The 24,720-nt window shown below is 44.7% G+C and overlaps 12 protein-coding genes across 12 annotated transcripts; 1 reads left to right on the forward strand and 11 right to left on the reverse strand.

The window, feature by feature from the left end:
- Positions 1-1,575: 1,575 nt before the first annotated feature.
- AOL_s00215g489 (uncharacterized protein) lies at positions 1,576-3,424 on the reverse strand (the record flags this gene model as incomplete). The annotated part of the gene is made up of 2 exons (XM_011129691.1): positions 1,576-2,735; positions 2,806-3,424. The coding sequence occupies 2 exons, from the start codon at positions 3,422-3,424 to the stop codon at positions 1,576-1,578; spliced, it is 1,779 nt and encodes a 592-aa protein (XP_011127993.1).
- An 863-nt stretch (positions 3,425-4,287) lies between these two features.
- AOL_s00215g490 (uncharacterized protein) lies at positions 4,288-5,979 on the reverse strand (the record flags this gene model as incomplete). Its single annotated transcript, XM_011129692.1, has 1 exon — positions 4,288-5,979. The coding sequence occupies one exon, from the start codon at positions 5,977-5,979 to the stop codon at positions 4,288-4,290; it is 1,692 nt and encodes a 563-aa protein (XP_011127994.1).
- Positions 5,980-6,965: 986 nt separating this feature from the next.
- On the reverse strand, positions 6,966-7,982 carry AOL_s00215g491 (uncharacterized protein; the record flags this gene model as incomplete). The annotated part of the gene is made up of 4 exons (XM_011129693.1): positions 6,966-7,017; positions 7,121-7,245; positions 7,327-7,480; positions 7,594-7,982. The coding sequence occupies 4 exons, from the start codon at positions 7,980-7,982 to the stop codon at positions 6,966-6,968; spliced, it is 720 nt and encodes a 239-aa protein (XP_011127995.1).
- A 672-nt stretch (positions 7,983-8,654) lies between these two features.
- Positions 8,655-9,491, reverse strand: AOL_s00215g492 (uncharacterized protein; the record flags this gene model as incomplete). Its single annotated transcript, XM_011129694.1, has 1 exon — positions 8,655-9,491. One exon carries the CDS (start codon positions 9,489-9,491, stop codon positions 8,655-8,657), a length of 837 nt encoding a protein of 278 aa, XP_011127996.1.
- A 678-nt stretch (positions 9,492-10,169) lies between these two features.
- AOL_s00215g493 (uncharacterized protein) lies at positions 10,170-11,441 on the reverse strand (the record flags this gene model as incomplete). The annotated part of the gene is made up of 5 exons (XM_011129695.1): positions 10,170-10,176; positions 10,275-10,746; positions 10,802-11,133; positions 11,203-11,312; positions 11,388-11,441. 5 exons carry the CDS (start codon positions 11,439-11,441, stop codon positions 10,170-10,172), a joined length of 975 nt encoding a protein of 324 aa, XP_011127997.1.
- A 1,001-nt stretch (positions 11,442-12,442) lies between these two features.
- Positions 12,443-13,705, reverse strand: AOL_s00215g494 (uncharacterized protein; the record flags this gene model as incomplete). The annotated part of the gene is made up of 2 exons (XM_011129696.1): positions 12,443-13,087; positions 13,154-13,705. 2 exons carry the CDS (start codon positions 13,703-13,705, stop codon positions 12,443-12,445), a joined length of 1,197 nt encoding a protein of 398 aa, XP_011127998.1.
- Positions 13,706-14,215: 510 nt separating this feature from the next.
- Positions 14,216-14,608, reverse strand: AOL_s00215g495 (uncharacterized protein; the record flags this gene model as incomplete). Its single annotated transcript, XM_011129697.1, has 3 exons — positions 14,216-14,238; positions 14,328-14,494; positions 14,568-14,608. The coding sequence occupies 3 exons, from the start codon at positions 14,606-14,608 to the stop codon at positions 14,216-14,218; spliced, it is 231 nt and encodes a 76-aa protein (XP_011127999.1).
- A 1,921-nt stretch (positions 14,609-16,529) lies between these two features.
- Positions 16,530-17,146, forward strand: AOL_s00215g496 (uncharacterized protein; the record flags this gene model as incomplete). Its single annotated transcript, XM_011129698.1, has 4 exons — positions 16,530-16,652; positions 16,712-16,872; positions 16,937-17,067; positions 17,142-17,146. The coding sequence occupies 4 exons, from the start codon at positions 16,530-16,532 to the stop codon at positions 17,144-17,146; spliced, it is 420 nt and encodes a 139-aa protein (XP_011128000.1).
- A 780-nt stretch (positions 17,147-17,926) lies between these two features.
- AOL_s00215g497 (uncharacterized protein) lies at positions 17,927-18,313 on the reverse strand (the record flags this gene model as incomplete). Its single annotated transcript, XM_011129699.1, has 2 exons — positions 17,927-18,197; positions 18,270-18,313. 2 exons carry the CDS (start codon positions 18,311-18,313, stop codon positions 17,927-17,929), a joined length of 315 nt encoding a protein of 104 aa, XP_011128001.1.
- A 2,588-nt stretch (positions 18,314-20,901) lies between these two features.
- AOL_s00215g498 (uncharacterized protein) lies at positions 20,902-21,126 on the reverse strand (the record flags this gene model as incomplete). The annotated part of the gene is made up of 2 exons (XM_011129700.1): positions 20,902-21,013; positions 21,080-21,126. The coding sequence occupies 2 exons, from the start codon at positions 21,124-21,126 to the stop codon at positions 20,902-20,904; spliced, it is 159 nt and encodes a 52-aa protein (XP_011128002.1).
- An 844-nt stretch (positions 21,127-21,970) lies between these two features.
- On the reverse strand, positions 21,971-22,616 carry AOL_s00215g499 (uncharacterized protein; the record flags this gene model as incomplete). Its single annotated transcript, XM_011129701.1, has 2 exons — positions 21,971-22,481; positions 22,573-22,616. The coding sequence occupies 2 exons, from the start codon at positions 22,614-22,616 to the stop codon at positions 21,971-21,973; spliced, it is 555 nt and encodes a 184-aa protein (XP_011128003.1).
- A 1,091-nt stretch (positions 22,617-23,707) lies between these two features.
- On the reverse strand, positions 23,708-24,568 carry AOL_s00215g500 (uncharacterized protein; the record flags this gene model as incomplete). The annotated part of the gene is made up of 4 exons (XM_011129702.1): positions 23,708-23,875; positions 23,951-24,118; positions 24,192-24,473; positions 24,527-24,568. 4 exons carry the CDS (start codon positions 24,566-24,568, stop codon positions 23,708-23,710), a joined length of 660 nt encoding a protein of 219 aa, XP_011128004.1.
- Between the last annotated feature and the right edge of the window lie 152 nt (positions 24,569-24,720).

The raw sequence follows: 24,720 nt of genomic DNA on the forward strand, positions 1-24,720 counted from the left end.
GAAAGAAAAAAGATATCTACATGGAAAAAAAGAAAGAAAGAAAGAAAGAAGCTCTCTGATAACAGTAGCAGTAGTACTATAATAGTAGTAGTAAGAGTAACGGTTATTTGTAATTATCCTGCATAATGCGCCGAGGAATTCAAAAAAGCCTATGTTCGACCAAAAGCGAAAGGATTAGTAAAGAGAAGGAAAGCTAAAAACTACAACATTAACAAAGAAGGTGGTCGAGTGACCTCATACTACCATGATAATGGAACCTAACTTCCCTACTACATACTTACACACTTAACCTATATGTAACAAAAGAAGACCCCCTTCGCATAACGCACGTCGTACCCATGTCAATGGAAATATGCAAATAGCACACGATTGATTGCTAATCGACGCATGCTGCTGTCCCATCAATTGAATATTCCATTACCGATATCCCCATGTAGTAACCTACCTCGCTTGGATATATGCAAAACTAAAAGGAAAGAAAGGAAAAGAAAGAAAGAAAAAAGAAAGATAGATATATATCTCTAGATATATACATAAAATACCCAAGCTAGCACGTCTTTTTAACCGTCATGCACTTTTTTTCCATTCGAGAAATGCATGTGAGGATATACATAACTTAACTACTAAAGTACAAGGCTGACAGAGCATGTATATATATTATTAATATCCAATATTCGATCCGTCCCGTCGTGTCGTACAGCCGAACACAAGCTACCTAGTTCGAACTTGCGGGATATCGGATGATATGACAAGGGGGATCAATCACCATTAACGTCGAGTCTTCCAACTCAGCTGACCCGTATGCATATACATCCGTTATATATATATTAACTTTTGCAAACTGGAGCTGGAGAATTGAATAAATCTCCAAGCCTAGGCAAATGTATTCCAAACACCCAAACCCTGGTTTTTGTGTCACCGACGCCGGCTCCGGATCGGTTAACGTTTGTCTGGGGAAAGTCTGGAACTTCTAGTAGTATATACGAGTCCTTGACCTTGTACATATACTTTACAGAACCGGCCGGTGCTCACGTGGGGTACATTTGTAAAATAAATACGGTTGGCATATTTTTTTTTTTTCATATTTTAATTTATAGTACATATCGAGACGAAGAGCCTCCCGACTCATTTGCAACCAGGTATAGCTAGCTATAGGAGAGCAAAGGCCGTTAACTTATCGATTCAATGTATAATAGTATATGTCTAATGTATCGAGTTGTACACTTATATTAGAGCAAGGGAAAGTTAAAGGTTTAAAATCGCTGCCGGCATAGTAAGTTCAGGGAGTTCATCTGTATTGAGAGCCAAATGAAGGCAGCCAAGAGGGAAAATACGAAAACGCGGCAGTTGTAGAAGTTAGAAAACGCCATTCCCCATCGAATTATAGCATTAACCTCCCGACGAATTCGAAGCTCGCATATTTAAACAAGTTAATAGGACAGGAAAGAAAAAGAAAAAGAAGCTATGCGTCTAGGAAAAAAAAAAAGATAAAGATAAGAAACGAAATAAAACCCCTGTCCGGGCTCTCCTCATCATCCCCTCCTCCTCCAGTCTTTATTCTGCACAACTTCCGTTTCAGCTTTCAATATCAACCATGATAGTTGCCATTTTCAACCCAGCTTCTTCAATCGACGCATCTAGATGATCAATAAGATTCTTTCCCAGACATTTCAACTCAAATTCTTTATCCGCCAATCCTTCATCACCAGTTTTCGTTGCCTGTTCGGGCAGTAAATCGGCTTTGACGTACTCGAAGATCCGTTCAACGCTGTCTGCAAGGGTGAACCGTCTAACAACTCTCGCTCCATCTGGAAGCCTGAATTGAACTCTCGTCACTGCCGGCGCACCCGCTGGGGGCTCAGAGTGATGCTTGTTCTTCGCTATCGAAGCAAATACCGAGACGGGTTCTGCTGCGCTCGGCTCAGCTGGCGCGGGGGCAGCTGGAGGAGCGTCTGCGATATCCTCATCCAAGTTGATTAAATCACCTTCACCCGCAGCCTTCTGCTTCCCTTCCTTTCTAGTCAACAGATCTGGATCTTCTGACTCTTCGTTTTCTCCTTCTGTAGCTCCGACCCCCAAACTCTGCTGTAATGCCAATTGCATCATTTCCTCCTCGGTCATATGTTCCACACCACGGGACTTCTCCTTCGGCTTTTGTTGTACTGGCATCTTGACGGAAGGATCCAATGAATACCTTTCTAAGAACTCATGCAATTGCATCAAAAACTCATTCTTATCGGGAACCCGACTCCAACTCTTCAACAACTCCCCAGTACGAGGGTCAATGATCCCAATATGTGGATAATCAACCGTAACGTACCGACTAGCGTTTAGGTACAAGTTGATGTATTGTATTCCATCCACTGAATCATTGGCGTATTGCAAGAAAATAAAATTTTCTTGGATGGTAGAACGGATTGCGGGGTCTTTCCAAATATCACGGTTGAGGACCTGGGAGTCAAAAACCGTGCTATCTTGAATATTGACCATGAGCCATTTGAGACGTTCTTTACCGATATCTCGACCGCTTGAGAAGTCGGCACGAGTCATAATTTCGAACGGTGGAGTGTAAAGCTCGGCGAGACGAGAAGCTCGACTAGAGACATTCGAAGCGCCATTGGTAGCTTGGGCAAGGGCGCGGCGACGCTGAGCGGGTGTTACCTGCGCATCAGAGTCGCCAAATGCCAACGGATCATCGGGAACACGCTGGTTGAAGATGCCGACTGGGCCACGACCTATGAGTTTGTAATGTTAGTAGCTAGATTCGTATCTTATATGTAAAGCTTGTTGGTGGTAATTGCATACCCTGTGGTCTTCCCGCTGTTCGATTTCTATGCTCAACCATCCGCCTGATGTGATCGTCGCCGGGCCCGACTAAAGTTTCTGTAGTTCGAGCCATAGGAGCTCGAACACCATCCATATCCTCTTCCCTCCAAGAAGGAGCAGCATTCCGGCTTCCACTACCCCCAGCTTCGGCATATAGCTCTTCTTGTAACCTCCTAGCCATAGCTTCATCGTCTTCGTAAACTTCTACATTTCCGCCACTTATTCCTCCTATATTCCCTATAGTCGGTTCGGATGCAGCCGCAATGGCTCTTGCCGTTTCCATATCTTCGTCATCGTCGTCATCAACAGATATAGCATCACTACTAGTTCTACCCTGATGTGCCAACGACGGCTGGTGATGTGTTGTGGAAGCTGCAGGAGCGGCAGCTGGCTGAGGTGGTGGGGCAGCGGCGGAAGTGGAGGACGAAGTACCACCAACGGTAGAGCTCAAATCAGCACCATCGTTGGCGAAAAACAGCTCGATGGCTTGCTCGAGGTTCCATTCGGTGAGGCCTAGATATGTTTCGGCTTTGTTGACAGAAGAAGTGTTGGTTATGGCGACGAACTGCGCGAGCAGCTCCTCGCGAATATTGTCCATGGTGGGGAGATTTAGGTGGGCTGCAGGTCTTGGCCTGGTGGGTAGGTGACAAATTGCCGGAGGGTTTGAATACGGTGGATATCGGATTTTAGCTTGTTGACAAAGCTGTAGAGGTTATCGAAGGAAGTTGCAAAGCTAGAGCTTTACTTTATGTGAGATGACTAGTGGTATTGGTGAAGTTGGTGAGATGAAGAAGAAGAAGAAGAGGAAGAAGAAGAAGAGGAAGCTAGGAAAGAATGACGGGGGTTGAGAAGGTTGACGCTGGTTGGCGTGCTGCGTGGCAAACGTCTAAGGGCAAAACCGCGGTAGCCGTTCTTACAGACTAATTTAAGGATGAACTATAATGATGCCTTTATCGACAAACCCGCTCGACAGTTATACAGTTATGATAGTCCGGTTTAATAAGTTTCGGAGTATTGTCTTTGGACACACGGTGAAAGAACTAAATTTGGAAATACTTCTTCGTGGTTTGCTTAAGAAGGATCCAGTCAATTTATTAAGATTGCTGTTGAGTCAGGGCGTAACCAATATCTGACCCAAGATGCATACTAAGCAGCTTAGCTGAAGTCCTCCACCAAGCGAACGTAAACTCGAAACGGCCAGGCGGAAGTTGCTGCTTAGCAAGCAGTAACCCCGAATCGAACCCGGGTTTATTTAGTTTAGGAATCCCGCCACCGGATCATGTATTATAGTACAAATGCATAGCTAACGCTAAGTAATTGCTTCAAGTTAAAAAAAAAAAAAAAAAAAAAGAGAAGGAGAAAGAACTAAAAAACCAAAACGAAAGGACTTAGTCCGCCGGTAGAAGCAGTCATTAGGGTATATATGTGGACTGGTATGTCGGCAGAGATAGTGTATCTATCTTATAATACACTCCGCGGACACCTATCCACCCGACAGAAGCAAGATGCCTTAACCTCCACATCCGCCACTGCCCTTGCAATCCTCAACTGTAACTCCACCAGTCCAGCTTCTTCCTCCCTGCCCATCTTCCTCAAGCATTCGTGATACCCATGTAAAGCCCACACGTTGTTCGGATGCTGTCTGGCCCTAGGCACACTCTTGTCAAACCCCAGGTCCGCCCTATACAGCCCCGCTGCCCTCTCAACTTCCCCTTGCTCCAGTAGTAATGCAGCATATGCATGTCGCGTAGGCATCATCCAACCCCATGGTTCTCCATAGATCAATCCGTCATCTAGCTCCACTGCCTTCCTGAGTGCCTCGAAAGCGACCTTGTAGTTGCCTTTCCTGTATTCCAACTCCCCGAGTAGCATCTCTCTCGCCACGGCGAGCACATTAAGACTCTTATTCGTCGCCGTTAACCGTCTTCCAGACACCCTCGTCAAACTTTCCTCAAATAGTCCCTTTTCCGTCTCAGCTTCCTTAATCCTCCCCGTCGCTGCAGCAGCAATAGCTTTCGCATAATGCATCGTGGCTGTAGTAACACAGTAAAGACTTTGATCGGTCGGTAATTTCAAATTCGATATCTCCTCCCATCTCCCAAAACGTATTAGGATATGCGCCCTAACACTCAAAAAGCTTTCTAACCAATCCGCCATAGGTGGGCTCTGGACCCGTAATAAACTTTCCGGTATCGAGCTTTCCATAGCCGTAGCAGTTTCCAACGCTACTGCAGATTTCCCAGCAAGCATGGCAGCGTAGATAAGTGAATGGTAATCGTGGGATCTGTATAGAGTATAGAAGTTCTGTAATCCGGCGTTTGTGAGATACTTTTCGTCCGCGATAATAGCAGCGGTATTCGATGCTATTGCGCGTCTATAATCGCCGACTAAGATGTCAATATGAGAGGGCATATGTCGAAGATGTCCTGCGTCCGGTATGAGGTCTCGTAATCGATCTGCAGCGTCGAGTGCCAATTCAGGTTGTGGAGACATTTCCATCAAGTGGATGTACATATGTAATACACCCGGGTGAGTCGAAGATAAAGGGTTTTTAATGGCAGTATCCAGGGCTTCTTTCGCTTCTATCGTCCTCGCCTTCGAAGAAGGAAGGCCCGTTTTGAGATCCCATAGCTGCCAAGGTGTGAGGTTCATCAACGCTTCGGCGTATAAAGTAGCAACATCCAAATCATTTTTGAACCTGGAGTAGACACTTTTCATCGCATCCGCATAATCCAAGTTCCACTTCAAAAAGCTGTTTGGCCGGGTACTATCCTGGTACCGTAGTCTCAAGGCTCCGATGAGCGCTAATTCAACAGGTCGACTGCCATTCAGCTGGACGTACTCCTCCGCCAATTTTGCAGCAGAATAGGCTCTTTGTAAAGATTCGGTCAGATCCGATGGATCGAACAAGTTCCACGGTTTATTGTAGTTCGGACCGAGAGCGTGCGCAAGACCCCAGTGGGCCATGGGACAGGTCGGGTCATGTGAGATGGCACTGGAAAAGCATTTTACCGCTTCCTGGTGGTTGAAACCATAAGACCAGATTAGGCCGCGGTCGAACCATGTTTGACATTCGGAGGACTTGGTGGTGATGGGACGGTGAAAGGTGCCGAGGTCGTAGTATGGCAATGAGGATGGCGGAGGAGGCATCATGTCGCTCGCGTAAAAGGTTTGTTTGCCGGGTTCAAGTTGGGCTGTTCTGTTGGAGTTTCTGCGTTGACGTCGACTTGCTTAGGTGACAGGTACTAGTTATCGATATATCGATATCAATAGCTCAACCATGAAGATTTATACAGATTGATATCGATGCTTTGAGACAAAGGAGATGATGGTCGATTGGGGACTTAAGTCAAAAAAATGATTAATTGATCATGAAGTCTTTTGTACAGATCGCGCCCTCAAAGAGCAGGTATCATCGGTTTATGTACCCCAGACCTCTAGCTATCCGAGTTAGGTCTGGCCTGGCCTAACCTTAGCTTTAAATTTGCCCCCGGCAAGCTGCTATCTTGCCGAAGCTCTAAGCTTCCAGCTTTGACCAGTTCATTACGCCGCGGCATCGGCCTATCCTATACTCTCTCAGCCTCTATCTGTTAAATTTCGGCCAATGCCGTCCGGTTTTCTAATTTTATCGCCGTCTTCGAGATAACCAACTCCGATATCGTAAAATCGAATCAAGTAAATATAATAAATTAAATTAATTCGCATTCGTGGCTTGACAAGTATGTCAAGTTCACGCCAGTCTGATATCAGCCGTGACGTGTCAGATACGTCTAATTAATAATTCATAGCATTCACGAAACTGACTTCAAAACGCTAACGTATACGCGTGCTACCCGGGTACCTGGATACGTTACTTTTTTTATGACATTCAAGTTTCATGTTTCTTTTTAACCTGTGATAACGGCTGCAGAGAGCTCTAAAAAAGTTAAAATTCTATGCCTTCTAAATCCAAGACAAATATGTATTTCCCCTACTGTCCCCACAGTAAGATCCCATGATCTGATCAGAACCAGGTTCAGAATTCTATACCCGTCTATACCAGACCCTTATTATAATTATAAGTAGCACAGACCGGCAATCCATGCATATGCACATGCTGGCATAAGGAGCTCTCCCCCCTGAAGCTAAACCCCGTCCTACTATTGCCGTGCCACAATCCCTTTCTCGAGTATCTCTATCAAATCCGACAATCTGGATATCATATATACCGAGTCAGCACATCTTTTTCTAAATACGGACTGTAGACTGTTATCGTGCTACCATCTTGAATGGTATGGTATATCTATAAACTCACCTTGTAACACTAAAATCTGTATATTCATGTCCCTTCAATTCCTTGTTCTCGTTATTCTGCAGTAGCACTGTCAATCCACCTGCTCTGCGCCCTGCTGCCATGTCGTCTAGACTATCGCCAACCATCTATTTATAATAAATAGCAGAGGAGTCAGTCAGTCAGTCGTTCTTTTTCTGCAGGTAATGTGGTCAATTGTAAACACATACGATCACACCGGAAGCACCCCCTTCCAATCCCAATTCCTTCGCAATATGCAAAATCCCCGCCGGACTCGGCTTTGGTGGCTTAAAATCCCTCGTCACGATCGGAAAGAACGTATGTCCCGTTATAAAATTCGTGATCAGATGCTCCACCGGCGCACTAAATTGCAAATAATAACATCAACGTCAATACCAATACCGTTTTCTCCAGAAAAGTCAAATATATCTAGAGATATATATTTATATATGTTATAGAAAAGGGGGACAACATACTCAAAATTCCTGGTACAAATAGCCTTCCTAACCCCCCTCCTATCCAAATAATCCATCAACTCGACCAACCCTTCCTGCGGCTGCATCTGTCCCATCGCCTCCCTCTCCACCGCTCTAATCTTTTCAAACCCAACTTCCTGCTCCGATTTCCCACCCACCAACCCTCCACCTTCGGGAACAGTATCAGGCAAACCCAATACATGATCGAGTATATCCGTTCCCTTCGTAATCCCCAATTGTCGTCGCATTTCAGCGAACATCCATGATTGTGGAAGACAAAGCGTACCGTCTACGTCAAATACGACAGCTTGGAGATGAGGGAATAACGGTGGTGTTGGGGCATTGGTGGGGTCGAGAGGGGCGAAACCGCGGGGTTTTGTGGATGTCATGGTTGTGGTGGTGGTTGATATGTGGGCTATTGGGAATTTTAAGGTGGATTTGTACCTTGGCCGGGGTGTAATGACGAAATTACGGGTTATTACGTTAACTAACGGGCGATATCGGAAGTTGGAGATAGCTTGACCTCAACTAGGAGCTAGAGCTATCGACCGAGTAAAACTTAAACGGGGAATGGCAATTGGCATCTGCTTAGCTTAGCTTGGTAGAAGATGTAAAAGAGAGGGTTTTAAGGGTAGTAATCAGAATTGAGGCAAAAAAAGGGAAGGGGGAAGTATTCGGGCTTATAAAGTATACAGCACTAACATGAATATCTACAGCCCTGCAGCTGGCGGGTTCTAGACCGTCGAACTTCCAGGTAATTTACGTTGACATGCAGCTGAATCTGCAGGTTGGCTGCAACGCAACCAATTGTTGCATTGCTCCTCTCTTAGCTTCTAGCTTAGCCTCATGGAAACATGATTTAGACATGACATGACTTCTCATTATGCATTAACAGACCGCCCCGGGTATCTTGTAGGTATATACACTGGGAGTAGTATACAATAGTAAACATCATTTGTAACTAAACAAGCAAACAAAGAAATCGAATAGCAGACCTGCAAGCATTAAGTGATATCTAAATAGCTAGCGGCTTATAACTTATATTATATTACTTAAGTATATTATATATACCACCCAGAAATGATCCCCAAAAGCCCAAGAAACCCTATAATTGTGCTTGCTCCAAAATTGATAATCATCCTTGAACTCCCCGAAATGTAGGTTGGATGCGGTAATCCGATCGTTGCAGTTCCATTCCCACTCGTCCCATTTCCAGATGGACTATAAGTCGGCAGCACCGGCGGAACAGAGAGCGTTGGAATCGTAGCGGTCGAAATCGTAGTCTCATATATCCCAGACGTCGTCGCAGAGGGAGCACCAGTATGCGTAGTCGAAGCCGTATAATCTAAACCACCACCACCACCACTGCCAGCCCCAGAAACAGTCGCAGTAACAGTACTGACCTCCTTACTGATAACATGTACAGTACTAACATCCTTGCTGACAACATGTACAGTACTAACATCCTTACTGACATAAGTACTAATAGTCGTAGCCGTAACCGTAACCGTTTTGGTACCAGTAGCAGTAGTACCATAACCCCCAACCCCAGGTGCTCCGGCACATCCAGCACAAAGCACATTCTGCGCTCCCGCAGGTAACTCCCTCGTACACCTCCTCATGTCGGGATAACTGCCGTCTGCGCAGAGGTAACTGCAATCCCTATCGAATATCGCAGGACACGAATCGCCTGTGGTCGGACATGCATTACAGTAGACGCGGGGTGTGAGCGGGTCGTTGGCTGCGCAGAACGGATCGTTGCCCACTGAGATACATATGTATGCACAACCTGCTGAGGGGGTGGTTGGGCAGTGGTCATATTTGGCCCAAGCGGCGGGGTCGGCTTGTGAGGCGACTAAGATGGCATGGATGGCCAGGACGAAAACCGAGGATTTCATCTTTTCTTTCTTTCTTTTTTTTTTTTGGAGGAAGAAAAAAAAAAAAGATCGTTCGTCACTGTCGATAGGAATGCGCGACAAGCGGTTGGTTGGGTGTCAAAGTATCGACGTGTAATCAATTGATTTTAAGGCCAGTGAAATCGCATCCAGACAGGCAAGCAAGGAACCGGGTTTGGCCCTTGTGGAGGTCCCTTCCTTTATATTTATTACCCGGCTGGGGCCCGTGTTTCAACGGCCTCGAGATCTCTACGTTTGCGAGGAGGCTGGACCACATCGTGATAATTTTTTCACCGCGAATCTGCGGACCCAGACTCGTCCCGCTCCCTAAAAAGCTAGGTCAGGAAATTCGAAGCCAGAAGGCATAAGATAACCAATTCGCCACCAGTTGAAAAACACCACCATAAAGTTATCACCATAATAATAAGAATAATCTATCTAGACAAGTGAGGTATACCGACAAAGGAACACAGGGTCATGGCCGCTATCGAAAGAAGACTTTTGGAAGGGGGGGAATATGGCTTCCACAGAAACATCGTGAAAGGAAGAACACCGAGGACATCTATATGTAAAAATCATCCTCTTTAATGGCTGCTAGATGTCTGTACAATCACGCCGATAAACATCGAGCCGTCATCCTTCTTGGGTTCTCCTCCAATACCACAACTAATATCCGACATATTAACACCTGCTCGGGGAACGCGAAGAAATTAGTACAAAATACTATCCGAGAAGACGAGAAGCCACAAGCAAAGCTCGGCAAAAAAAAAAAAACTCAATGCTCACATCTTAAATAAACAAACACCACGGTTTGCCCTGTCATGGTCTTCACCCTGGAACACATATTCGATCTTGACATCCAGATCTCTTCGGTTCTTTTCAGTTGGCTTGCTGCTCAAAACACCTTGGAGGTGTTCTCCATTCTTAACTGTAAGGACGTCATCTAGGTAAAAGACAGTCTGCTTCCAGTGGGTATATTTGGCGTGTGGTCCGGTGGAGAACTTGATAGGCTTGTGGCAAGCGCTGAAGTCGATATCGAACCAGGCGATAAGGGCGTGGATGAAATCATTTCGGCGAACAGCAAGGTCGAAGGGAGCGGTGAAAGTGAGATCACTGGGCTTAACAGTGTAGAGGTCTAGGGCCAAGACTAGGCAGGGATCCGTGACGACGGCCTTAAGATCGACAGTATCCACCAAAGGCTCAGCCAAGGCGGTACCCTGAAGAGGGGTGAAGTCGAAACCGTAGACGTTGTTCCAGACTACTCTCCCGTTAGCGGGCTGCCGTTAATTCAAATTGAGGGAAAAAATACTTACATCCGATCTTTTCTTCCTTGTAATCACCATCTTCAATGGCGGCCATGTAGATGCTGGCCTTGTCAGGGAAGATCAACCCGCCAGGGGCTAGGTACTTGTCTCGAGCCAGCAAGACAGTGTCCAACATGGATTCGTAAAGCAAGAAGTATCCCATCCACTCTGAGATGATGATATCGACTTTGTCAACCGGAAGCTCAATCTCTTCCATCTTGCCTTGTATTAAGGTGATCTTGTCGGAAAGGCCATTGACAGCAACGATCTCCCGTGCCTTTTCAATGATAGTAGACATATCTACAGCGTAGACATGCTTGGCTCCAGCCTTGGCAGCGAACCTGGTGGATGGCGATATAACTATTAGATGTGATTTTATCGCGGATAGTAGAGGAAGGAATAAAACGTACATGCTGAGAATTGAAGTACCACAGCCGACATCAAGAACGATCTTGTCCTTGAACAGATGACGGTTTTGGTATATCGCGTTCTTGTAAGAGTTTGTTCGGACCTCATCTTTCTACGTGAGAGGAAATAAACGAGGTCAGCATTCACGTTTTTTAGGCCTAGCTTTTAGGGAGGATGATTAACATACCAACATCTCCTCATGGATGCCTGGACGCCCGAAACGTTTTCTGATCATTAGCATGTTGTCCCAAAGGCTGGATTTGAAGAACTGTGTAGCCCGAAGGCTCGATAATGTCTCGATATAACGGTGGAAGGGAAAACAATGAAGATAATGTTATGGTTTGGGTTGTCGACAAGCAGTCAAGTCGTCTATCAAGCAGTGACATACCGTGGTGATTATAGCTATTTACAGAGATGTTGGTTAGCTAGTTGATCTCAGCAGCAGATCTGGAGCCTCAGAACAGCCGAAACAGCCAGCAAAGAATAAAAATGCCAGACTACCATGGAGGAAGAGAGCAAAATGAATGAACCAAGGGAGGTAAGTACCTTTGAAAGTAATGGATCTCTGACGGTGTCATGTCCACCGACCCCGTTGTGGCGGGGTTAATTTCCGAGGCCATCTCTGCGACAAGTCGGTGATCGAACGAGCGAACAATAAGCGAAACAGTACAGCTCAAGTAAAGGTCGGCGACAGGGAATCAGGTAGTATCGACGATATGGGAACGATGGTGGTGGTGATCAAGACGCGGAGGTTGTTGTCGACGGACAAGTTGGTGGAGCAGTTTTATTTGGTGCCGCTTCGTCTTAAAAAAAAGTTGTTCAGGGAAACCTTGTTGGAAAATTTCAGCGTGCCCGAATTGGCGGGTCGCAATTGACCACACACAATAGTCTAACTAGTACCAAACAGTCCATTGCTCGCGCAGAGCTCAAGCACTGGACTGGAGCTCAAGGCAGCCGGGAAGCTGCGAAGGGGTAAGATTGATTAAAATGCCATTTAGTGGTCTCTCTATATACTACGAGTGGGACTAACATCAATATATAAGAACGCCGTCGCTAAGCACTTGCCAGTTTCTGACCTGGATGCCAATAGGATATGAAATGAAATGCCCAAGATAACGCCAGCGCGCGATCAAAATGAATACCAGAGTAAAGAAACAAATGTAGGCAAGGAAGGCTTTGCCTTGTAGGAGCGTATGTATCTCCATGTGCCAAAGTCCAGCCAGCTCAGGTGGCGGACCCATTTCACCGCCTGGCACCCCACCCCTTCTTTACCATCCACCCCTCAATCCCGTCCCAAATCCCCTCCATGATCTCTCGATCCTTGAATCTTCTGTTCTTCTCTACGTTCACCATCTGGACATTTCCCCAGCTGGCCACCGTTCCAGGTGGAACTTCCCCACTCCACCCAACATAAAACCCCTTCACTTGCGAAAATAGATCCTGCGGTGTACTCCACTTATAACTCTTGAACTGCCACAACTGGCCAGTTGTAAATACCGCCACCACACGCGACCATTCATCGGGGGGGAAGTGATCTGGTGAATCGACGATCACAAATCTGGTGTCGTGTTGCGGGTTTATCGACGGCATACGCCGTGATATATACATCATGTTCTGGCTCTCAGAGGCAGACATGGATGGAGGTGTGAATTCGCCTTCCTCCAGGAATTTCTTGATGTTGGACATTCGTAATAGAGCAGAAGTAGAAGGTGATAGGATGATGATCGGATGTCGAGGACGTGGTTTCCCGGCAAGCCCGGGTTTGTTGCTTGCCGGCTTAGAGCCAGGCCGTGGTGGAAGGGCAGCCTCGCCGGTTTTAGGTGCTTGCTGTGTGGCTCTAGCATTTTTCATATAGGCTTCACTGATCTTGCGAACGTGTGAGAAGTCCTATTCCATCAATTGTCAGCACCAAACACCATAAGCCACTTATGAATACCCAATAAAACACCCTACCGTAGGCTTAATCCCTCTTAACACCGAGTTTCTATCTGTAATAACTCTTTCGCGCGAGTAAATCTCCGCCAGCCGTAAATTCGTCGTGTACCTCGACTTCGCAACAGCCCCGAGTCCACCAGAGACCGCTGAAGCCTTATCCCCAGCCTTCTCAGCGGAAGCACCATCTAACGGTGTAACGTAATCGCTTTCATCCGTTGCACCCTCCAGAAACGTGATCAGGTCTGTTCTCTCTAGGAAACCTAGGTTCTTAACTAGCTTCCCGTTTCCAACAGCCTGGCAAGCCGCAACGTAGGCCGGAATACCATCGTCTTTATGCAACCAAGCGAATAGGATCGAGCGAATATCGAAGGCATCACCACTTTTGGTGTGGAAACGCGTCGGGGTATTAAGGGTGAAGGAGACTGCAGCAGGGTGTGTGAAGACAATGTGAGTGGCTGTGGATATTGGAGGTTCTGGAGTGGTTGGAGTCGGGCCCTCGGAGAGCTTTGGTGGATTGGAAGTCTGAATAGAGGCTCGAAGGAGCTGAAGGGGGTCAATCGTAGTGGCCATTGTGGGGTTCGATGATGGGATGTGAATGCGAGATGTCGATGTCGATGTCAATTGGAGGTTGTGGTTGGGAGGAGGAGGAAGACGTGGGAAGATCGAAGCGAAGACCTGCGAAAAGATGGCTTCGCGTCGCACAAGCCGCAACACTCTTTACAATCCTCACTACAACTACCTACTACGGTACCACAATAAATTTACATACCGGTATACGTATACCCGCATTATATAAGTAATTACCTTATATATAGGAATCCAGAAACTTCCAAAGGGCCGAATCAATCGTTTTTTTTATTTATACAAGAGGACGAAACTATTCCATGCAATTGGATCGAATCGAGTAACGAAAGTGTAGAAAATATGCATGCAGCCAACTTCAACTCCAAAAAATCCGTTCCAGACAGATATCAATACATATAAAATACTTCAAGATGATCAAGGTCCGTTCTTTCCCCTCAGACAAAAAAACAATCAAACTGAAGCATCAGCCGTGGCTTCCTCTTAGCCGACACTAGCTTAACTCTCCATTGGGGGTTCCACTAGATTTTCCAGAAATAATTATCAGAAATCTTGATTTACAGCTGATATTTTTAGTTGTCAACCGATCAAAAGTATAACAGAGACTCACCCTTTGGTGCAGGCGCTAGCCTGTCATTTTCCAACTGAGCCTTGTTCTTTTTGACTGCAGCCATTCTGAAAATACGTAGCATCCTGCCTTGCTCATCTGTGGTCCCATCGAGCGCAACAGGTTTGAGAGCGACATTCTCAGCAGGCGCGGGGAGGGCAGCGACGGAGCTGAATCGGACATATCAGAATTAGAAATTATATTCATTCATTTTTTATGAATCAGAACCCGAAATAAGCCTACCCGACGGCAACGAAAAGGGCAAAGATGTAAGAGAACTGCATCGTGAAGCTATGGATTCGTGGAGATCGTTAAACGAGTGTATTTGCCTGGAAAACTTTTAAAAGAGGGTGGACAGAAAAATCGTGAAGGATATCGTATGTCGAAATGAATGAATTCGTGTTTGACGTATCAGTATGCACATGTATGTGTCGATTCCGTTTGGATATCAGAGTATATATAGGCCAAGTCTCGCCGCAGGATAGAGGCCTTAAAGCAGCCTAATATTGAAAACAGTTTCTCGATATGCGCAGAATTTACAAGAACTCCATACTTTATTCCTCCGCGAGCAAGCTACTATCTCGTCTCCAGCATCTCAGATCCAGCTGTTTAGTATGCATGTTAATATCTTTTCTTCCTATATAAGAACCTCGCAGGCGCAAGCGAGGTGGAGTTAGACAACGCCCTGTTTCCCGTGCAAGCTTCGGATTAACTTATACCGCTACGATCGACCAGATTTCAACTTCTTTCGGATAGTGTGCACTAGGGGCCGTAAAGGAATTCTTAAAGGATCTAAAGTCTTTGCAATTGCTTTGATTTGGGAAACAAAATAACATTCAGAGATGTTCCACAAACTCAGTGCTAATGTAAGTGTGCGCAGCTCTGCAGCCCCGGCGGGGGGCTTTTTCTTCGTCAAAACGTTTAAAAACCTGAATACTCGTATTCAAAGTCCTTGGTAGGTCAATACACCGCAAAGCACAGAGTTACGTTGCAGCTGCACATGTACTTCCGTGTGCAAGATATCGGTATGTTTTTACCGACGGTAAACATTGCCGGAACACTTTCCTTCCACAGTTTAAAACCTGCCAAATGCAATGAAATTCCGGACTCCGGATCCTGCTAATATCGAGTATCTCCTACAGAAAATAATTACTAAAAGTACATATGTGCTTGTGTGAAAAAGAGCGCCAAGCCTGCATGGTCCAGGAAGTACGCATATTCACATTTCGTCCCAAGAACATTCGGCCAGGGTATCATAACTTTGTCCTCTCAAAACCCCACATTCGTCAACTCAAATCTTCAACTTTGGTTAGACATGATCCCCGCGGCCGAGCAACTGCTAGCATTCGGATCAGCTGGATATGTGGTAAATCCTGCAGGGAGTGGGATTACGCCACGCGTCTTCTAATTATAAGCTCACACACACCATTGCATTGGGGGCACATTACATACACAGTACATGTGTGCGTTCGATTTTAACTCGGAAGCTGCCGTGCTAGTCTACCCTCGGGAGCAGTTATCCGGTGAGCTCCTGAGCTAACTTTTCGTCTCAAGTTCCAAGCTCTATTCAGGGTCTTGGTATCCCGTAATTCTGAAGCTTCAAGCTTGTCAAGTTGTCAGTTTTGTTTGGAAACAAGTATTAACCCTATGTCTTATATACCTTTAGGGAGAATTATGGATATCTTGAAAGACCCCACTAAAGCTGCATGACGAAGTGGATCGCTTTCAATACCTCCCCACCCCATATATAAGGGGCAGATCACACCTTCTTCCTTCCGTCTTCACTCATCGATGCATAACCCCTGCTGTGAAGCCAATATTGGCGGACGAGAATGGGCATGGTACGACCAATCCTGGTGTGATTCCCATCGAACATATGCATGTAACAAAAACCGGAGCAATTCCACTTCCAATCAAGTACTGACGGCATGAAACCAAGTCCTGTGCCAAGGATAGAATGCAAGCAAGCTGAAAAGAGTTCCATAGAATGGGGGTATTTCCATATCGATATCGAATTTGATCGAATACCCCGCTCGGAGTGTGAAGCTCGGCGTGTATAAAAGGGGAACATGAGGAGATGTTGTTGACTGCTTGGAAGTTCCCCCAAACCATCACTCCATCATCTCCATCATCTTAACATTCTCCAACCAAACTTCTTTTTCATCAATCTATTACAATAAAGCTCTGGTAGCAAACACAATAATCATGCCTGAATCCGGAAACACCTACAAGATCGTCAACCACAAGAACGGCACTGCCCTCGATCTCTCAGGGTCTGATGGCGTCTCCGTTACTGGATGGGATTCTCACGATGGTGACAACCAAAAGGTACATCCTTTCCTAAACTATAAGCATATGCCGGATCACGCTACTAACTTCACTATCAGTGGACTCTCAACGAAGAAGACGGTCTTTGGGTTATCATAAACGTTGCCACCGGCAAGTTCCTCGCTCCGGAAGGAGGTGATGAGGGTAACAGTGTCGTCGGTGGCGAGGAGCCCTTCCAATGGGATATCCGCAATGAAGGCGACGACGAAGGCCTCTGGCGGTAAGCTTCCCCTTCACCTAGCCCTTTCTGCTATTGCGGCATTTCTAACTTAAACGTTTATCAGTATCTTCGTCCCACACTCCCACTTGAACCTCGACTTGGACAGCCAAGGTGAAGACGATATTCCAGCTGGAGCTAGAGTTCAACTCTGGGGCCAGTGGGCTGGTGATAACCAGGTTTGGAGGCTCGAAGACGGTATGAACGATCTCATTCACCACTTACCATACTCAGAGCTTTCAAAGTGACTAATAATCCATGATAATGTCTAGCCTAAATTACAAGGAGTCCTCAATACCAAACTGCTTGTTGAGACACCATATATCTCTTCCATTGCTTGAACTTGCTTAGAAACATCAGAACAGCTTGGGCTCTCTCACGCGTGCCATATTTAGAGAGTTGTCTCCTAGCACCACTTCTTGTGGTATTATTTTATTAGATAGTATATTTAGGCTTCAATACAACTGGTTCAGGGATCCATGATTATCGATAGAAACGTAAATACATGTGCACAGAATTCGTAGGATCTTTAGCTGCTAGTGAACAATTTTTTATGTAAGAACTAGCTATTACGTATCCTGTACCTTTGGCTCTAAACTCATCGGCTGCGAGAGGCCCGAGCCTTGAATTCAGCCTTGCAGCCAGCCAAGCATAAAATCCAGCTGCCTGATACAACTACAATCGACACAACATGTTGTGGAACTAATCATAGGAACTAGGAGTCGATCCGATTGGTCAAAACACACATACTTGCAGTGATGACGACGACTCTAAAGACTAGATTCGGAATTCGGAAGGACGTTAATTTAATTTAATGTTTTTTTTTAAAAAAACAACTATAGAAATCTGAAAGGCATATATGAAATCAATTGAAATTGTGCCGTGAAATTTCGCCAACAACCAGTATCATAATTCGTAATCTATAGGAGGATCATGAATTGGAAATTCTTTACAACCTAAGCTTCCCGAGCCTTAATTACCACCCAAAGCTAACGTTAACCCAAACATCTCCCCAGGTACTTCAAGTCTTTCGTTGCCCCTCAACTCGTCCCTCTTCTCATGCAGGAGGGACCTTTGGAGCCTTTGGAGGCAAAGCCCCAGTCCTGAACAGGTCCGTTACAGCCTTATGGTGTGGAGTGGATAGTCTTATCACGCCTGTTGGTGGTCCATGGACTCCGACAGCTGCCTTCCCGGTTGGTGGTGGTGGTGGAGGTGGGGGTAGTGGGGGTGCCACAGGTGGCGCCGCAGTTGCCTCTGCTACTGGGGCTGCTGCGGTGCTGCTTGCCTTGGGCTTCAAGGCGATCTGCCATGGGGCGGCGAATGCAACGCTATCATTGAACAAATTGGCTTAGTATTGATATTCTATTGAGCGTTATAAGGTATATCAAGGAGCTACTCACCCCGACATGGCTAGAACCACGGCAAGAACACCTTTGATTTGCATCTTGATAGACTTTGGTTACTTTGTTTGTTCAATTCTAAGAATAAAAGCAAGTGTTTATAAATTTATAGAATGCGGCTGGACCGAATTGAAAATAGTGCGTATCCCAAAATTTAAAAAGCAGCGTAAAAATATATAGATAACGTATACGTAATGAATGAATCCGAATCGAAAGCTTTTGGAAGGAAACGAGTGTGTATATCGTTATCGATAGCTAATGGAAATCAAAACCCGGGAAATACCAAGACTGTATATATCGATCTTCAGAAATCTCCCCATAAAAGGGCGTTCGTGGCCGCTGGCTTTATAGTACTGACCGTTTACCGTTATTGCAATTTCTTAATCATTTTTGACAAGGCTAAGGGCCCTAGGATCTCGCCTTACGTATGTCACCCCATACATAGATGTAACATCCTTACTTTCCTTTTTTCTCCTTCGAATATAAATTCCTTTTCAAAACAGCATTTCCTACAGTCCCATGGGAGTCTGGATAAGACCCAAGGGTTCCCAAGTTTTCCAAGGCCATAATATACTACTTAGTTGCCAAAAATTAATCCCTTATGGAAATATATAGTTATATCACAGTATAATTCTGGCGGGGGCCAAGCTCGGGTGCTTCGTGATATATGGACACTCGACGCTGGTGCATCGCAAGTATTAACCTTATTTTACTATCAGGAGGCACTGTTACGAGCTCGTCTACGGACTCCGCCCCTCGATAACGACTTCCGAATTTTTACGTGGAAATGTGTTATGTATGTGCATATGCATATGTGCGGAACGGGTAAGTTGTTCCATGGTGCCAGTTTTTGGCGACTGCGGGGATACGAAAAGTATTCGAGGATTCCGATGCAACGTACCTGGTGCTGATTGTCCGCCTTCTCAAAAATCATAAAATTCAAAGATATGTTTAAATTGAAAATGGGATATGAATATATGGTTTCGTTCCTAGAATTCTATATCTATATACAACCGAAAAAAAACCGCCAGAATCGAAAGACAGAAAGACATCGACCCATATAACGCCGGATGATCTGAATGAAATGAACGGTGCTACGTGCCAGTTCTCAAGCTAACTTAGTACGAGGCAACAACACAAACCTCACGTAACACAAGCCCCCCAAAAATACCACACTGTGGTCTTGTTGCCCCAATACTCGGGCTCGAAGATATCGATGTTCATGTTCCACAATACAATCATATGTTTTGCTTCAATCCCACAATAGGTTAAACACCTCCCAAAAAAAACCTTATTCCATAGCCAATCCACCCAGAAACCTAACCCGCGCTATAAAACTTGCGTGGGCTGAACCCAACAAGGTTGAAGTGAAGTTTACCCCATCCCGGACCGGTAGTTTTCACTTTCTTTGCCGCGGCAGAACCTGGTTTTACCGTGGGAATGGAGGAGTCCCGTCGATATACAGATGGAGCGTTTGCGACGGCTGCACTAAATCTGGGATTTACAATTGGGGCTGCTAGTGTAGAGCTATTTTCTCAATTGTGAATTGACAATTGTATTAGCTTTCATTCCTGGATCTGTTTTGTGGAAGATTGGTTGAGGGATACCATACCTCGACAAAGTGAGTATAGCTACCGCGAAAACTGTAGAGAAATGCATATTTGTTTGCTTCTTTGGTTATCTGATCCAAGGCAGCCCCAGATTGTGTCTCTTTTCAGAATTTGAACTGTGGTGACTTCGAACGAAATGAGGCTTAGGAAATCTCCGTGCGGGGTAGTCAACTAATAAAAGTGTGAAAAATTACGAGGAAAACTTTGCCGTCTTATATACCATTTGGGCTTTTATTCATTATTGCAATTCGAAATACTTCTAAGATGTATATTACCAAACCGATAAAGCTATACGAAACAATAATATCGATTTTATTCTTAGCCTATATTATCGTTCCCATCTGATCCACTTTGATGTCCATCATATCCCATATGAATGCTCACGTTAATAACGTACTCTTGCAATGTTATAAGAAAGTCTAGTTCTAAGCTTGAAGTATAAAGAAGAGGCGAAGTGGACGCAAAGACAATCCACTTTACCGTTTCCACTAACCCTTTTAGTAAATAGCTCTTGTGATTAAGCGACAATATTCCATGGTATTATCTAGACAAATTGGCCCGGCTTTTCACCTTTACCTAGCTCGTAAGTTACATACACACATGTATCCAGGATCGAAGCGCTAAAACAGTGTCGACTATATGAAAGGGTATTTTATCCTTATCCCGTCATTATTTAATACTTTTATATCTTTCTCTGTGTAAAATTCAGGAACAAGAATACGGTATATTCATTTTACGAAGAGGGGGGGGGACTAAGTATATCTCGTGGAACACATCTGAAAAACATGTCTTGAATTTCAACCTTGTGAGTAGTCTAGTGACCTTGTGAGCTATATATATTTTAAACAACATGTACACCAATAAACACCGAAAAAAAAGAAGAAAAAAATGTAGCGAGGAAACAAACCCCCCAAAAAACGATAATTCAAAATCCGTACCAAGTCCTAAAGGCAATGAAATCCCTGCTAAACTTCTATAAGACCATGTGTATACGCCGGCCATCAGTGTGTTCTATGAGTTTTTTAGTCCTCAATATCTCTCTTTGCAGAGCCGGCTTTGCCGAGTTTCAAGGTCGATAGCTTTTTAATCGAGGAGGCCTTGGACCCAGCTGGAGTTGGGGCAGCCAAAGCAAAGCTAGAAAGCGATTTTATCTTAGTATTTGGCCCATCGACACTGAAGGATTCTATGTAATGTGCTTACCCCGACAAAGTAACCATGACAATGGTAAATAGTGTAGTAAGCTGCATCTTGGATTGTTTTTTGGGGTAAAAGAACGGAAGAAGCTATTGGTTTCGATATCTTAGAGAAAGGAAGGAGTGACAGCGTCTTATCGAAATGTCAGAGCTCGATCAGGCGAAAAAGGTGGATTCTAAGATGAATCGATTACTGAAGGAGGAGACCAAGAAATCAAGCGAAGCCAAGGGGGCGCCGGCGTCCATGGGAGGAAATCCTCCTGTATTATATACCTTTCTCCTATCCGCTAAATCATCAAAATTCACACCGTTCCCTAATTGTGGGTTTACAACCGGATAGTCGGATAACGTACCATTTTGATATATTCAAACCTTTCGCTAGTAATCGCAGACGAAGTTATAGTGTCAAATTAACTTCCCCGTATGAGCTTATTTAACTCAGTTATTAGATCGTCATCTGAAAGAGCCTTGTATCGGAAAAATGTATTTCTTTGGTATCAATAAATCATAGATCATCCTTAAACTGTCGTAACCAAATTCTACAATGGGGCAGATTATCTTTTAGGGACAGCGACTTCTTCAAATACGAAAAATATAGAATAGATTGACAAAATTCTTTACTACACAAATTTGTGTCGACGAATAGTGTGCTTATCAAAACATATCCTTTCTCGCGCTCCGCCAGCTTAGACTACGCTGGGGAGGCTCGACAAAAAAAAAAGAAAAAAAAGAGCATATACATAAATCGCGGAAATATATACATCGCAACCTATAAGGTATATGAAATCAATGATCTAGAAACTTCTCCCAAAATGCAAAGCTTCAAGGAATCCCGAACCCCCAAAAGACCATCTCTTGATGTAGCCATCGAGCCTCGCTGTAGCCCTACACCACTCCCCTAAACCCTGCTTGGGGCAGCCTTGATACTTTTTCTCGATGGAAAGCTTTCCGGGTTGAATCTCCTGTCCCTCTTCTCTTCTCCATTCCTCCTTCTAAACCTCCCAGGTAGATCTGGCTTCGCCACACCCCCCAATTTCAACGCACTAGGCTTAATTCCCTTCGCCCCGGGTGGTGCTGTCTTCGCAGCAGCCTTGAAACTCGAGGCAGTCTTTTTGGCAGAGACTTCTTCCGCCACGGGTTCTGCAGGTGCCGCAACCGGTGGAGCGGCTACGGGAGCAGGAACAGGAGCAACAGCAGGAGGATCTTCTCTTTTAACCCTTCTACGATCTTCGCGTTCCTGTCCTGCCGTAGGACGCATAATATCAGGTAATAAATTAGTGCCCTTTGGGTAGTTGATTTGTCTCTTTCTGCTGCTAGCTACGGGCTTTGTACCAGCGCGGATGTGTTCCCATGGGTTGTAAACGGCTGGATTTGGATTTGGCTCTGCGACGGGGGCAGCTAGGGTTGTGCTATAGTTTTTCAATTGTTTAGTCTATTTTCGTTTGTTTCTATGATTGATTATATTGGGAGTTAAAGCTGTATTGGAAGTTAAATGCTTACCTCCCCATGAACAAAACAACGGCGATAATTCTTGAGATCTGCATTTTTGACAATGATGCTTGAAGAAGCTGTGGATGATGTGTAATGTAAATTCCGTCTATGGAGTTTGGTATATACTCAAGTATATTTATACACCTCGTAATATCTTCTAGATAATTTTGTTTGAAACAAAAGGAGTGTAATAGAAGAATAGAACGTCAACCAGGTACTAAGTATCGTTGTACAAAAAAAAGAAAGAGAAAGATCAAAAGACGGGGGGAAGGGGAACCCGAAAATGAGTGGTGTCTCGTATCCTTTATATAAAATTCATACGCCTTAACTGCTAACTACTGCTCACGAAGATCTAGTTCAAACCCCCAAAATCTTCCTTATAGTACCAAATAATAACACTCCCCTAGTCACCAAAGCTCCATATTCACAGATCCTTTCCGGAAGACATCTTTTCATAACGCATAAATTCTCCGTGTGTGGTATAAACTAAGCGGAAGGACCATCCATATCGCCATTCTATTAGCCGACGTGCATAAGCGAGTGAATTTCTCGAAGTGTTGGCCTGAATTATACACTGTTCTATAGTCGATCGTCGTGATAATTAATTACGCCGATTTACTGAAAAGAGCATGGAAAGCTTCGATGAACAGGGTTCGAGGTTAATTGAGTCCATCTTGGTGGGGTCTAGACATATGTGGATACCTAGGTAGATGCATATCAACCTGACAAATCAGAAATACTGGCTACTAGCTACTATTCGTTATATTATTAGCGAGAATATAATAAGGACTTAAGATCCAAGTAAATACCTAAGTTACTTCATGAGCCTGTAATCAAAGGTGAGTTAGAAAAGGCCAGCATCTAACACCAGTCTTGGCCGCACATCTACTTTTTATAGTAACAATTTTATAGCAATTCGATATATTAGCCACCAAGGCAAAAAAAATTCCGATTTATTTTCACTTATAAGAACTCTTATAGAGACACTTTCTATACATGATTCTCTGAACTCTACTTACGTGCTGCTTCAATTAGAGAACTTCCAATCTACTTCCACCTATCGAGTGGCTGTAGGGAGCTAGTGCATTGAGAAAAACTACACGAATTCCTTTTAACTTCAGACTCGGCATGATTCTAAAGACCCTCAGCAGCTCTGTGATTTGACAACAGTATTCCATGCAGGTGGCCCATCACGAAAGATAGCACCCTTGAGGGATACAATCCAATCCCTAAACTTATTGCCACACTCATCGACGATAGCATAAAAGTCTCCTACAAGGTTACCACACCAGACTTTAATTGGTTTATTATTCTAGTATTGAAACGTTAGTATCCGCTGAGATTTATCATAAGTATGAATTAAACTCATATACTATGGAGAACTTACGTCGTTGCAGAGGAAGATACCGCAGTTATGCGAGCAAGAGACACGTGAACAGCCAGCATAGCCCTTAGGTGCGCCGCAGTAGCCATTCAGCTGCCTGAGGTATCTAACACCCTCGGCACACTGGGTGATATAGTTTCCAACCTCCTTTCCAGAGACGTTGCATTTGGTCTAACATCATGTAGAGATATTTAGTGTCCTGCTTCATAAGCTAGTGGTGTATAAATGGTCAAAACCGACTTACACGTCCTCGTTTCTCTAGTTTATCACTTCGAGCCTCGAGAGTGCTATTCTTGGAGAGACCCTGTCGAGCCATCTTTTCCTGATAGTCAGGAAATTCCCAAGGGTCGTACTTGGGGTTCATCTCATGCAGTTTTCTGAAAATAACCTCCACGGTCCCGGTGATGGTGACATCCGGACCACCAGGAACAGCTGGACCGGTAAATGTGATTGGAGGAGCTTTGGCAAGAGCATCTTCAGACAACAGATTGGCGCGAGCAATGGTGTACCCAGCTGCACAATATATCTATGGATTATTAGTTGGAGAGAGTCAAGTACTTTTGCTGAGATTTCACTTACAAAACTGCTGAGAGCAGCAACGGTAAGAAAATTGACCTTCATTTTCGAATAAGAAGTTAAGGAATATACCAAAAGATAGATTCAAGAATAGCGAAAACAAATGTTTTTGTTTCTAAGGTGTGGATCTTAATATTCCTGCTCAAGTCGGGGGAGAGAAGCACCTTTATATTCTTCTCGAAAAGCATTGTGAGTGA

This window comes from Orbilia oligospora, assembly GCF_000225545.1.
Source record: "Orbilia oligospora ATCC 24927 unplaced genomic scaffold scaffold00215, whole genome shotgun sequence".
In the NCBI taxonomy this organism is placed as follows: domain Eukaryota; kingdom Fungi; phylum Ascomycota; class Orbiliomycetes; order Orbiliales; family Orbiliaceae; genus Orbilia; species Orbilia oligospora.